Source organism: Anopheles marshallii, chromosome 3 (genome assembly GCF_943734725.1).
Source record: "Anopheles marshallii chromosome 3, idAnoMarsDA_429_01, whole genome shotgun sequence".
Lineage (NCBI taxonomy): Eukaryota > Metazoa > Arthropoda > Insecta > Diptera > Culicidae > Anopheles > Anopheles marshallii.
The window spans coordinates 37807090-37821278 of NC_071327.1; the positions used below are offsets into that span (position 1 = coordinate 37807090).

At 40.7% G+C, this 14189-nt stretch overlaps 3 protein-coding genes across 3 annotated transcripts; 1 reads left to right on the forward strand and 2 right to left on the reverse strand.

Annotated features, from left to right (window-relative positions):
* The first annotated feature begins 4286 nt into the window (after positions 1-4286).
* LOC128712162 (uncharacterized) lies at positions 4287-7889 on the forward strand. Its single transcript, XM_053807057.1, has 4 exons — positions 4287-4649; positions 4722-5189; positions 5259-6525; positions 6610-7889. The coding sequence occupies exons 1-4, from the start codon at positions 4287-4289 to the stop codon at positions 7887-7889; spliced, it is 3378 nt and encodes a 1125-aa protein (XP_053663032.1).
* A 923-nt stretch (positions 7890-8812) lies between these two features.
* LOC128712562 (tumor suppressor candidate 3) lies at positions 8813-10042 on the reverse strand. The gene is made up of 4 exons (XM_053807455.1): positions 9950-10042; positions 9127-9856; positions 8897-9059; positions 8813-8828 (listed from the first exon to the last, which is right to left on the reverse strand). The coding sequence occupies exons 1-4, from the start codon at positions 10040-10042 to the stop codon at positions 8813-8815; spliced, it is 1002 nt and encodes a 333-aa protein (XP_053663430.1).
* Positions 10043-11304: 1262 nt separating this feature from the next.
* On the reverse strand, positions 11305-12524 carry LOC128713931 (protein MEMO1). The gene is made up of 4 exons (XM_053808803.1): positions 12470-12524; positions 12136-12286; positions 11842-12066; positions 11305-11761 (listed from the first exon to the last, which is right to left on the reverse strand). The coding sequence occupies exons 1-4, from the start codon at positions 12522-12524 to the stop codon at positions 11305-11307; spliced, it is 888 nt and encodes a 295-aa protein (XP_053664778.1).
* Between the last annotated feature and the right edge of the window lie 1665 nt (positions 12525-14189).

Below are 14189 nucleotides of genomic sequence, written 5' to 3' on the forward strand. Positions count from 1 at the left end.
TGTAAACGAGCAGTAGCACACAGCAACAGCTGGCATATTAATTTGATTGGATTCACAACACTGTTGAATAGTTAAAGATGCAATCATAATTGAATGGTACTGCTTTCCATTGAATTGTTTACTTTGGTATGATTGATTTCCGAATCGGATAAAAAGCTACGACGACGGAACCGGATAGAAGAAAACCGCACCGTTCGAGGGAAAGGTTTGGTCTTTCTGCACGTCATATATTCTGTTTAGTATGCAATGTGAATCGTTTATAAACGATTGATTGATTTCCTTTTTGTTTGGGCATATTGATATTATGTGTAGATGTTAAAAATTATGATACATCATTACTATAATATGTTTTAAAAGAAATACTTAACGGGTTTCTTTCTGAGAACCTCGTTTGCACAAAGCTGTTGCATAAATAGCTATATACAATGTGATGCGAGTCTGAGGGCTTGTCCACTATGATAAAAAGTGGGCTTTACAATAAAAATGGTAGTTTGTATATCAACAGCAATACAATTGTCGGCAAAATGCACCCAGGATAAGGTACTTTTTCACTTTTCGGAGAAGGAAATGTCTCCAAACTAATGTGAATTGTATTTTTGATTATGATTCCTATACATTTAAGCAATACGGTCTGGCCGTTCTTCGTGAATTGGTTCTTCAATATAAAAACATATTACAATTGTCCGTAAATTTATGAATTCCCATTAAAGATGGGAATTGAACCATAAATATGTATTCCATAAAGTTGTATTAATTTGCTACGAAAGGCGAGAGAGGAACAAGAAAGGATATTCTACAAAAACAATATAAAATATAGCAACTTCATACAGTCTCGTATTCTCTACATTTACCTCCCTATTAGACTATTTTGTCGAAACAAATGAGAAAAAGGAAAAACTTTTTAGTAATATGGAGTTAGTAACTGGTTTTAAGCTTAAACCACCAGGAGTAACGATGAGATTCAATTAAAATAGATAACACTACGGGCATGGTGACTTATCAGATGAAAGGGGGTTTCCTGCAGCATCATTGTTAGAGCGTAGCTATTATCAAACGATATTTTACTTTAGCAAAAAAAGTCTAGACCACCAGCCTTGTTACCGTGGAGGAGGAGATGAGATCAAGGTCATTCGAAGTGAGTATATAAATTTAGAGTGGCAGTTGTTGAAATAACTACTAAAATACACAGGGACGGATGAAGCTAGGAATCCAAAGTTTGTTACAATTTAAAACGAACAAATAAATTAATTGCTAAAAACGAAGTCGAAAAACTTTATGTTTCCACAACCACAATCACCACCACTGTCAAACTGTGTTAAATACTTAATCCTGTATAGATATTTAAACACATCTACATAACTATAACGAAATGCTTTCTTCTAAAGTATCCTTTTGCCAAAAAGAAGTCAACAAAATACAACAAATTAATAACGTAGGATCGACAGAAAACTACCCCGGTCACTGACGCGTGGTCGTTAAAGTTCTGCACGATTGCACGGTGGTTGATAATTGAATTTCCTGCCAACGACAATTAACGACCGACGCACGGATGCGGACAGGCCGCACGATATCGACTGGTGAAATGTGGTTAGCGTTTTCAGCAGTACGGCACGAGGCGCATCTGCCAAACGTGTCCTCCTTCGTACGCACGCGGAGCGCCCTTACACACAAACTGTAGACAATAAAACCAATATCTAAAAGCGTCACGCGGCAGTCGAAATCGGGTGACTGGCAGCTTCTATTGCGGCTATATATCATTACGAAAGCATACGATTTTTTGTTGTTGTGTGTGCTACCACAGGCTGACGTGTTTCGATTTTCGCAAAAATTTCTTTGTTCCACTGGTTGCCCGCATGCCCTGACCTGACCTGGCAGCATGTGTGTATTGTTTCTCGAGCTATAGTGGTGCGTTTTGTTCAATCGATACGCACTGGGCCAATATGTACAGGCACACGCACCGTGTACTCATTTCGCGCCAATGATTGCCACATTTTTGGCATTGTTGATTGCTGTTGCCAATGCAATTCAGAAATTGAGATTGAGAGCAAGGATACTACTACATTGCTAATCGGCGTTTTTGGCAAAGCCAAGGAAATCTGTGCAACGGTTTGCATTGTTCTAGTTTTTAGAATTAGGATGTACTTGTACTACTAATATTTCTTTATTTATCGGAAGAACAGTCGATCTTTGTATTACTAATATAGCTGAAGCGAAAATGGAAGATAATCATTCAACCAAAACGACGAGACCAAAATTCATATCGTGAAGAACATTTTTAATCGTTCTATTTTGGTTCTAAAGAACATACCTAAAGCCTTTTCGCTTCGGGATATAGCACATTACTTGTTTTCAACTCATTGGTAAACAAGCATGTTATGCTTTCCATCCTTTTTGCATGTGTATGCCGACTTACAGCCACATGCTTTGATCTCGGATTATTCTCTGCACACCCGAGGATATTTTTCCACATATACCGCAGACTTGAGCGATCCTCGAGGGATATTATTCATCAACGGCACCAGATAAAACCTTACTGTGAAGGTATCGAGGAGACTTCTGGTTACTGTTTCAGCAACTGGCCAATGTGTAAAATAACGGGTGAATTATATCTCATTGAATCACATATAGTGTTTCATAAAATGATTTTCTTTTAATATACTTAACAGAAATGATCGTCCGAATTGTTTGCGTGCGCTTTACAATACGTGAAAAGAGACATTCGTAAACAAAGCTGTGTCTGAAAGCAACTAACCTTTTCCGCTTCTTTTCACACGATCCCTTTGTGCTGTGTCCTTACGGGAATGTGCGGCAAATACAAAGATTTTACAGCAGGTGGGATAACAATGCATATGAACTAGGCAAAACCTTGCTATCCTTCTTGCCGTGCGTTTTCACAACCGTACATCACGTATCTTACTGGATGATAACTTCAACTAATTAACACTGACACTTTGCAAAACATTTTTTTTGCTACACGCATAGATAACAGCTTCTGCAGATGAGTGTTTTTTCTCACTGCATTGTGACGTACCATCGACACCAGATGAGCATTCGTTTTAGCAGATTAACACAGTTAGTTTTCAACAGTTCACACACTTTGCAATATTAAACGAAACACCAAACGACGCTCATGAGATTACATCCGCTTATCAAATTAATACACCCAGTGTCGGACGACTCAAAAGCAAGACTCAAGCTTTAGGACGATTCACGAGGATTTCGCGATTCGTTGTTCTCGAAAGCTTGTTTATTTTGACATTTCTTGGATGTAAAACTGTCAGCGCGTTGTCGAACTAAGCACAATTTACACGACACCAATCGATTGTAGCTCAATAGTTGGAGAATGTTTATAGATATCGTTGCACCTTCAATTTTATTTGGTATATTTTAGAGCATTTATATGGAACATTCAGTTGTTATTTTTGATCCACTTTTGAATTATGAAACAAATGAAAAAACTCGTTGTTTTGTTTCGAAATTTAAAACATCTTATAACAATTCCACAAACAGATATGGCAAGAAACGAACTTGGAATTGGTGCAACTTGCGGTTGCTATTGGTTGGCACCTACTGTTGCTCACTTACATTTTGACAGCATCCGAGTGTCAACATAAACAAGCTTTTTGTGAAGTAAGTTTTTGTTTACAAGTACTGTGTTTTTTTACGAATTGGCTGGATTATAAAACACATTCTTCATTTTGTACCTTTTTGACCATGTTCATCATATACATGTCATAGATTTAGAATACTAGCGATGCATGTTGCTTCAACCATAAGTCTAATCTGTTGCAGCTATACTGGAGTGTGTAAACAGGTCCGCGTACAGTTGCAGCGAGTAGGATAAGAGATATCCGGATGTTTTTAGTTATTTCTGAATACTTTAAAATTGGTCTGGTCACTGACATTACTATCGGTTGCGCTCCGCTTAACAACAGTCATACAGTGCAATTACCAATTAGAGGATATACGGCTATGGGTCAAACTGTTAATCATACTAAGGTAACGAAGAGGATCCGAGAAGAATGATACCGAAGAGGCTTAACAAACCAAATAGTGAAAGAATAGTTAATATGCGTTTCGTAACAATAACATTACAACTGAGCTGGATCTCGTGTAGAGCATAATAATATGTATTCGAAGACAGCGACTTGTGGGAATTGGTGGTATGTTTCAATCCCTAGTGCAAGCAGTACATTTTACTTTTTAGCAGTACCCTGAATGTATGTATGTTTTCTTTTAGAACCTTACAGAATCTATCTATGTAGAAGGATCGCGTGTGCTACGATATGGATCATATGGAACATTTGAGCGGAACTATTGACGGACATCAAGACTTGTCGAAGGGAGTGCTTCGAACCAGCATGCAGTCTACTGACAATGCTTCACTACTCTTCATAACGAGCACAGGAATGGCTCATAGTGGGAGAGAGCAGGAGTACATTGAGTCCACCCTATTGGGCACGGACCTATTATCAAGTCAGCTGCCAACAAATTTGCTGAATGATTACATAAATTCGGTGTCGACAACTGCTCCGAATGCAATTGGCAGCATGCAAACAGCTCTCATGGAGCACCATTATCGGCCCCTCACTGCAGATGAGATACATACACTGATTAGTGAATCGAGTAACGACGCAACCGGCACGAAGGTATTTTGAAGATGGCACAATTGCAAATCCCACATAATCACATTGTACATTTCTCATTCGATTGCATTTTAGGATATTCCGGGTTTCAACACGTTGTCCTCGTACGATAAAATGATTAGCATTGGTCAATCTACATCGCCCATGAGCAATGGATTGGCGCAAATCGCTGGTACGATTGATAGTTATGTCCATTTTCCACTGCATACCACCGGTTCGGGTACGGAAGGATTTGACGTAACGACAAATGTTCTTGTGACTGCCAACGCAGAACACCAACAACATCATCATTACAGTCTGGCACATCCCGCTAATTCACACATGCATGTTCAGCACCAAACGCAAGGTCATATGCACCATCATCAGAACATTGTTGAGATATCAAATGCTACGCAAATTCCCGCGCTAGGGCATTCACAAACGTCTGCTTCGAGCATAGGTGCAATACTGCCCGCTGTCGATGTTGCCATGAAGGTGTACAATCATAATAACTCCATCGTTCCCATCGCATCGACAGCACCAGGATCGACAGACGCGCACAGTGTAAGTTCGCAACGGTGCATTGTAAATATCCGACGAGATAAATAATGTTCAATCACATTTCCATTTTAGAGTACAACTATGAGCATCAGTTCGATGAATATAAACGAATCTCCTAAACGCTTTTATTCCTGCACTAGTCTTCCCTTGATAATTACGAATGCAAATCAACGATCGACGTATTCCATTACTGATAGTTTGGGCGCTCCAAAGTCTACCGCCCCGAACAGCATTGAGTGTGAATCACGAACGCACGATGAAGAAATCGTAGAATGTGTTGCATCAATGGAGAGTACATCGTGTGCACTGTCAGGAAATATGAATCTACCCCACAAGAAAAGATTGGCCAAAAAGTTGGGCGACACGAAGGAAACTTTATGCATTGGGGCTCCCGAAATGGATCAAGCTTTGATGATGGCAAATATGCAGCATTCACAGCGTGACGAATCTACTGAACCCGAGGCGGACAAACCCACAAATCATTCAAATTATCAATGTGATTCAACTGTACCACAGCACGCCAATGCTGTAAAATGTAACGCTTCAAAGTCAACCATGGCACAACAGTCACCGTCCGTTGCACAGCAGACTATGAGTTCATTTGTCTGCCAACTGTGTGGAAAAATGGTGCACGATCAACTAGTGTTCTTTAACCATTTGAAGGAACACTACGAACCATTGAATAAAGATAATGGCGTTTCGATCTCAAGTTCTAATACATTTGCATCGAAAACGGTTGTTATAACGCCTGCGGCGAACATTTCTCCAGTTAGTAAGGAAGCTGCCGACGGTAAGAAAGCCAAGCCCAAGCTACCTCGAGTGAAGCACACGAAAAAGTTAAAGAATGATCGTACTGTAAGGCAAATCCATGTGGAAGAGGAACGGCAAACGCCAAAAACCGAAACAAAGGCAATTCCAACCTCCTCGAAATGTTCAAATGCCGCAGGATTATCTAAAGCAAGAGAAAATCTTGAGCCAAATCTGGCAGTGGAAGATGCTATGATAGTAATTGAAAGTTCAGAAAATGGCGGTGAATTTAGTGAAACAGAGGACATGCTGGAAGGCATCCGGAATGTGGTGCAGAAGGTTCAGGAGACTGTCGATACAGATACGAACGAGGATTTGTGTTTAGCAAGCAATGGGACCTGGTTTCCGAGCGGCAATAATGGCAATGAAAATGATGCGGATAATGGCCCAGCAGCAACATCATTGCGACAAGAGCAAGAAAAGAGCAATTTAACTTTACCCGGAGACACACTGGGTTCTAACGAAATGAACATTGTAAGTGGAGGAGACAACTTTTTAATACTCCTTAGCAAAACTCCATTTAATGACACGGGTAAGAAGACGATCATAGTGCGGTTGGAGTTTTTGTTCTTATATGCATCTAAGTAAATTTATATTATTTTCTTTTGCATTTTAGAATTATTACCAACGGAAATCGCTAACGCGTCGATATTGAAATCGCTTGAATCTGTCTCGTGTGAACAGCTAGTACATGCCGACTCATTGAATGTACCAACTAGAAATGAAGTTACCAAAGAGCCAGACTTGCAACAAATGCGAATTTTAAGTTCAACTTCGTTTCCACTTCTTCCCAGCATTGATCCCCTCTCGGACACGCATACGACTTCATTTAGAAGCAGCGAATCTAGTTTACCGATAGCATCCATCATTGAACAGTCCTCGAATGCGATGAGCAAATTTTCGGCAAGCTCCTATGTACCGTCACACGGTGGCATTATATCGGATCAGTTGAAAAATGAGCAAAAATCTGATGACGATGATGACGAGGGCGGTGAAGATGCATCGGAATATGAACAAATGCAACTTACCGATCTTGATCCGCTCGTCGATGAAACATCCGGCAGTCGGGATGAACCGCCATTAGAAGATTATCATGTTAGCGGTGATGAAGCTGCTGATACGCACGGCGAACACTTTCCATCGGAGGTGCAAGCCAACGAAGATGAAGCGGAACTGTGTCGAAATGATAAGGAATTATTAGCAGCTAAGAGTAGTTCAACATTAGATAAATACCTATGTAAGGTAGCGGACTGTGGGCGGTGGTTTAAGTCCAACACGGCATTTGCTTACCATCAGTTACAGCACACAGGCGAACGACCGCACAAATGCCAAGCCTGCCAGAAACGCTTCTTTACCTGTAGTGCACTAAAGGTACACGAACGATTGCATTCCGGTGAAAAGCCATACAAATGTGAAGAATGCGGTCACCACTTCCGGCAGTGGGGAGATCTGAAATATCACAAAATCTCCAAACACTCGAACGAGAAAATACACAAATGTGAATTCTGCGGCAAAGACTTTGCCCGACGCTATTCCCTCGTTCTGCATACGCGAATCCATACCAACGAGAAAAACTTTGTATGCGAGTACTGTAACAAAGCATTCCGTGCTAGCTCATACTTGCAGTCACACCGAATGATACACACCGGAGAAAAACCACACCAATGTACCATTTGCGATAAAAAGTTCCGCTGCCACGGGGATTTGAATAGGCATCAAAAAACACATTCACGTATTAGCAAAATTGAACCAGCGACCAAGGAGCAAGAGAAGATTGTGGAAGAGGACGATAGTGGCTTAACGGCGGATTTATCCTGCGGAGAAAAACTAAGAGCAACGGTCAAAGGAAAAACTAAACTGAAACGGAAAAACAATAATAGCATTGTTATCGTTTAGTGAAGATATGTAAATCATACGACGTCGACGGGATCTTTCTACCCAACCCATATGGGAATACAAAGAGAACATTAACTATTGTCTAAATGAAACGACGATAGTGCTCTAGCTTAGGAAAATAGCCAAATATTTTATTTACTCGAAAAAATTACTAACGTTGATAAATCAGTGTATAAACGTTCGGAATTATTCTGAAGAACTTGGTTCCAATTCTATGGAGCTGGTCATATGATCAGAAAACGGACTGTCACTGATTTCATATTTCATTTGCCTTGGAAAATTACAAATCTTTATCATAAAGCGATAGAGGTAAATAATATAACTAATAATTTTAATATTATTAATAATTAACAGAGATGTTTGAAGAAGGATGTTTACCGTGATTCGTTTAAAGTTCGTCTATAGCTGTAAACAAAATCGTTCAAAATATACGGCAAAAATGGTGAGAAACGTGTACGGAAATTTGTCACGCATCATTTTCTTTCTTCTATGTATGGAAAATGAAGGAATGGAAATGGAATTTTTCGCCGGTCGAATAGTTTATTCATCAGCTACTATCGGAATTAACTCTCGAAGGAATATTGGATTTTTGAGCAACATTCCGCTAGCAAGTTTCCTTGGGTTTATAATTTATTTGTTCGTGTACTACTTTTTCGACCAATTGTTTACGCATCGTTAATTGAAACGCCATTATTTTTCTAGTACAAGGAGGATTATTTCCGAATTGTGATAACATTCTAACAACAATATGTTCGTGTGCACAAATTTGTGTATGATATCATTAGTTCGAAGATAGAAATTATAGATTTTTAGGATTGCACAAAACACAACTGAAGATCCAATTCATGTGATCAACGCTTTCAACCTGGTGCACATTTTCAGACGGAGTTTTTTGTTTGTTGTGATTCTACTTACGCTATTGCTCACTTAAATAAGAAGCTGAAACGAGATTTAAAAAACAATAAGATAAGTGTGCTCGAGTGACTATTCATATGATTTTGACCTACCTGTAAGGGTAGCCTTGCGCTTTGGAACGGAATATGGAAAGTATCAAGGAGAAAAAGACAACAACCAAAAACAGTCCCACGATGGCTGTTACCTTACTTTTGCGGTGATCATTCTGCCAGCCAGCTTCCGTCAAAAGCACCATGCCCAGCACAATCATTGCATCTATGAAAAATAAAATTGAGATTTCAACATTTGTAACCAACGCTTATCACGACCACAGATAACTTACTCAAGAACATGACGATATATGTCTCGATCACTAGCTGACCTTGCGAGGATCCGTGAATGTACGCAATCCCTCCATTCTGACTCTTGTGCACGAACGGTGGGCTACGGATGTGGTTCCACATCTGTCCCGATACCATCGCGAAACAGAACACGACTGCAACCAGGGCCCACATCTGCTTGTTGTACAGAAAATCGAGATTGTTTCGGCGCAGGTACAGAAACCCACCGACAAAAAGCGATAGCATCAGTATCGCTACAGTTGCCGAATAATTTGGAGGACGGAAGATTCTGATCTGGATGTCGGTACGCTCCTGGATCCATTTTCCAATCACTTCCGCTGATACACCAATACGTTGAATGTCCATCGTGTCAGCCGGTTTCGGTTTTCCCTTCGGTGGGAAATGAATGAACACGGGAGCAGTGTTGAGCCGCAGCATCTGGAACACGTCTGAGCCTTCGTCAAAGTCCACCATGGCAAAGAACAGCTTGTTGGAGTAGGTTTGCGAGTAGCGGTACGAGTTGGCTACAATCGTGTACTCGTCATGAGCATGTCGACAAATGACGCATTGCCGGGCCGGTGCCATGGCCGTAAACATCACGATAATCGAATAGTTACGGGGTGCCGACTTGACGAAGTCACGGAACTTGTTGCCATTGAATCGCATCACCGGGCGCTTAGCATTCATGTCCAGCAGCTGCTGAACCTTCTCCGAGAGTGACTGTTGCCCCTGCTGAGGAAATTCGGGAAATACGATTAGATTTATGGAAATGTAAACATCAACGTCACCATATCGGTGCGGCTGATGCCGGCTTAGTATACTTACGCTTCGCGCATTTTTGGAAGATTGACTGTTAGCTAAATTAAACAAGCACAGAGATATTGCGGTCAGTACGGCTATTTTGACGAGGATCTTCATTTTGCCAACAGTTTGGCAAGCAGGAAACGAAAAGATTCTGCAATCAGCTTCAACCGATCTTCCTGTGATGTTGGTTTACGGCACGAGCTGACACTTATGACGTGTACCAAACAAATCGTTAGCTGTCAAGATTCTCGCCAACAATGGTCATGAAGTGGCATTTACATTGGGCGAGATTGTGAAAGCTCAACGCGCCAACGCGAAAGAGAAAATAACGCCAGAGCAAGCTGAAATTAATAATTAAAACAGATCTTTTTGTATTATATTCAAACTCAGATACCTAGTCAAGCATCTTAGTCTAGTCACTTCAATTAAGGTTGCACTACTTCCATCGTTGAATCTAGTTGAATAATATTGCTTCTGAATGGGTTGTTATTCCAGTATCAATTGGCGAAATAATGGTTAGCATCTTCCGTTAAATAAATCCGCTTTTTTCTATTTATAACAACATATTTGTGGATCGGCCAATTACGTTGGTTTCATTGTTTGGTAAAGAGCTTAGATCTATGCAATTTTTGCAACCTCTACCTCTGCTTTTATTTTATAGTTTGTCTTTTTTTACCTATCATTTCCGAGTTCCTGCTAGTAGATCGCACTGGTAACTGTGAATGAATATCGGTTCTTATGTTTTCTCGATGAAAATGAATGCTGCACTTCACTTCAAGAGCACATTGCGTTTTAAACAAACCTTCATGGGATTAGACACATTTTTATTTTATTCTCTGTTTAACACTACATATCAATTGAAGGACAATAATATAGTAAAAAATTGCATTTCTTCAGAACTTAAGCTACCCCTTTGTAACGGTTAATTTTTATCCTTGCATAAGATTTCCTCGTAATCCTGATGAGCTTCAAAACAAACCAGTTCTCCCTTTCTTTTGTGTGAGTTAGTTCAAAGTGAGAAGTGGTGCGCAAAGTGAAATACGCTAGCAACGAATCGCAATACATTTTCGGGTTTTGAATTTTGCAATGAAACATATTTTGTTCTTTTTCTTTATCAATAAAATCATGTAGCTTATCATTACAATTTTAAATGAGAAACAAATGAAAGTATGCCATTTATAGTGCTATAAAATGAATTAAAAAGAGAAAAAAACACACTCAAAAAATTCGAATGAAACGTGCATCGTTGCCGAGCAGGTAGCGGCATTCACATTACACTACCTTGGGACATGAGACACATAAGAAGCTGTGAAACGCACTCGAGGGATTAGCACGTTCATTCATCGCCATTACGATATGAGATGATTGTGAGCGGCTCACTCAAATATCAGCGAACCGGAGGCGTAGCTTACGCTGGAGTCTTTCTTATCACAGCACTGATTGCTTTGGTCATATTTCAGGAATTTGAAGCTCATCCGATGACCACGGCGTTTCAGTTCTTCGACGGATTGCATCAGTACACCGATCGGATGACGCCCGCAAATCGTATTGTTGTACTTGCGCAGGTATTCACTAAAGCTGTCTGCTTTGAGGGTTTCTATCAAATCCATGCCCATCTTATCCAGCGTTTCAATCCATTTGTAGATGGGACCGGACCCTTCCTCGTAATACGTGTAACGAAACCGTTGGCCCCAGTGACAAAAATCGGACGAAATGACGAACAGATTCTGAGGATCCGCTAGGTATGGTGCAAATATTTTCCCATATGTTTCCTCCCATTCGTTGCTGATTGATCCGACCATCACCGGGACGATGGTAAACTGATCGCTGTACCTAAAATGAGAAATGATAAAGGGGACGCGTAAAACTAGCTTTCAACAAGGGATGATAGTAGAACTGGTGGGTTAACTTACTCTTCCATCACTTTAGCCACATATGGAAGATGCATTTCGATACTATGCTCATCTTCGTCCGTTTTTTGATCCATCCACTTGAAATGACCGGTAGCTTCTAGCTGTTTGTTGATTTGTTGATCCACCTTCAGATCGTACAAAGGCGTACGGCAGTATTGAGCGGCCGATAGGGCGCATCGGGACAATCGTACATGATGCGAAGGACCCAAAATGAACACACGTTTCCTGGAGACAAATGCAGATAGATAGAGCCTTATAATTTTGGGTGCGAATGTTTGGTGGTAATGCACTTACACCACGGCGGGGCTAATCTGTCGATAAGCCCAAGCACCGCAGGCACCGCAATAGCGATATCCGGCGTGCGGAGCGATAATGGCACGGGCGGGACCAAACGTTAGATCTGCATCGTTCAACCAACCATTAAGCTGGCGGTTCAAATCAGCTCCTACGAACAAGAGAAAATATGAATCGTTGGCATCGAGGATAACATGCACATAAGACTTTGTGGAGCTTTAATCATGCACAACATACATAGCGGTTAGATATGGGGAAACTAGATATGTTAATAGCCAAATACAAGTAAAGATTGTGCACGATGGAAATTATGAACTAAAATATAGGTAATTACCTGAATCCGTATACCAGCTTCCAGCATGCGTCGCCTCACGATACATATTTGGCATTTCGAGAGAGTTAGGATGAACTGTCCGTTGCTTTGCGTAGAATATCACAACACCCCGCTTGTCTTGAAGCTCACTTTCTCGATGAAGTGAAAGTGTCTAGTTACACTAGAGCAGACGAATGATTAAGCTGCAGATCAGAGATGTCTTCCAACACACTGGAGTTATGCTTTGGAGGGAGGAATGTAAGCGTAACACAAAAATTGGTAAATATTAACCCGTATCACTAATATACGTTAGCAATATAGTAGATTTTACGACAATAAAAGCAATTTGACACTTTATTTCAGAAAGAGAAATCTGCATTCCAAATTTGCAAAGCAAAACGTAGGGTTTTGTTTACCTTTAGACAAGAATGTTGGAACTACTAACAATCAAAAGACTCTTCCTAATTGCCGTCTTGTAGTGCAACTTTTGATTACGTATTTCAATTTTCTTAATTAATCTTTTCTAATAGCCCTTGTAAAACTGCACTGTTCTCTTTCTCTGCAGTGGCGAACAAAGCAAAGGGCGGGGGTAACAGATGATTGGCGCTGAGGATGAGGCAGGGTGATGTTAATGTAATTTCAATGTGAACTTTTAGTTTTACAGCTCAAAAATGTACTCTTCGAAGCTGCTGGTACTAGCTTTGCCTGAACATTCCGAATAATAATCAGAACTTTAACCTTTGCAAGAAATTGGGGCAGAAAAAGGCATGAAACTCTGTCTATTTCACACTGAAACTGTTTGTTTTTGGTTCACCGAGTGTCAGAAGTGTTGCGCTGGTGTGTGTGTGTGTCTAAATTTGATACAACAGCATATAATCACACGTTGAAAACTTTACTATCGGTGAAGAGCGGAGAAAGAACAAATGAATTGAATAATTCTCCACTAATCAAGCAGAAAATAACTGTGTTTATTAAGTCTCATTTGCTGCAGATTATTTGACAACTTTTAGTACAAACAGCGCTCTTTTACCAGCATTTCAATCATGATTACGATAGAAAAACGAAAACTTATCGTTTGATATTTTGACAAAAAATATGTCGATTAGAACACTGCCTCAGCGCTGTCACAACGGAACCTCATGAAGTTGTTTATAATCGGAGATTGAATTGCTTCTGCGCTGCTCTCAAGCATACACGCCCACGGTGCCTGTGTATCTTGCTTCATTTTCTCATCTCGTATAGGAGAGACTGAGTTCGTGCGGTCCGTCGCTGGCTTTGTGCAATGGTAGCATCCATTCTGTCTAAGCATGGCCACAAAGAACAAGTGCAATAAATCGATGACAATCGTATCAACGTGAATTGTAGTGCACCGCCGGCAGAAAAATACGCTTAAGCGCAAGCTGGTTTGTAGCTGCCAACGGTAATTGTCCGTCTTTCGGTCGTTTTTTCTTCACCTTTTCTTTTTGTGATCGTTTTTCCGGAGTGCGTGAAAAACGGGCACCCACAAAATTCGGTTCTGGCTGGATGGATTAGAGCAGTGTGCGTGTGTGTTTTTCGGAAAAAGGACTGTGCCGAGTGTGTGTGCGGGTTGTTGACAGGTTTTCCTAGATGCTGGGGGGAGGGTTGTGCTAATGGTGTCGAAATGTCGGTTTCAGCGTTGCCGTAGCAACGTCGATTGATCGGTGTTCACGGTTTTCTCGCTTTTCTCATTTTCATCTTACGCGGCGGCGGTGTACCAGGT

Coding starts and splice junctions, on each gene's coding strand:
- LOC128712162 (XM_053807057.1), top strand. CDS start 4,287: ATGGATCATATGGAACATTTGAGCGGAACTATTGACGGACATCAAGAC. Junction 4,650..4,721: donor ACGACGCAACCGGCACGAAG/GTATTTTGAAGA, acceptor ATTGCATTTTAG/GATATTCCGGGTTTCAACAC. Junction 6,526..6,609: donor AACTCCATTTAATGACACGG/GTAAGAAGACGA, acceptor TTTGCATTTTAG/AATTATTACCAACGGAAATC.
- LOC128712562 (XM_053807455.1), bottom strand. CDS start 10,042: ATGAAGATCCTCGTCAAAATAGCCGTACTGACCGCAATATCTCTGTGC. Junction 9,857..9,949: donor CTTCCAAAAATGCGCGAAGC/GTAAGTATACTA, acceptor GAATTTCCTCAG/CAGGGGCAACAGTCACTCTC. Junction 9,060..9,126: donor ATATATCGTCATGTTCTTGA/GTAAGTTATCTG, acceptor TATTTTTCATAG/ATGCAATGATTGTGCTGGGC.
- LOC128713931 (XM_053808803.1), bottom strand. CDS start 12,524: ATGCCAAATATGTATCGTGAGGCGACGCATGCTGGAAGCTGGTATACG. Junction 12,287..12,469: donor AAGCTGGTATACGGATTCAG/GTAATTACCTAT, acceptor TCTTGTTCGTAG/GAGCTGATTTGAACCGCCAG. Junction 12,067..12,135: donor CAGATTAGCCCCGCCGTGGT/GTAAGTGCATTA, acceptor ATTTGTCTCCAG/GAAACGTGTGTTCATTTTGG.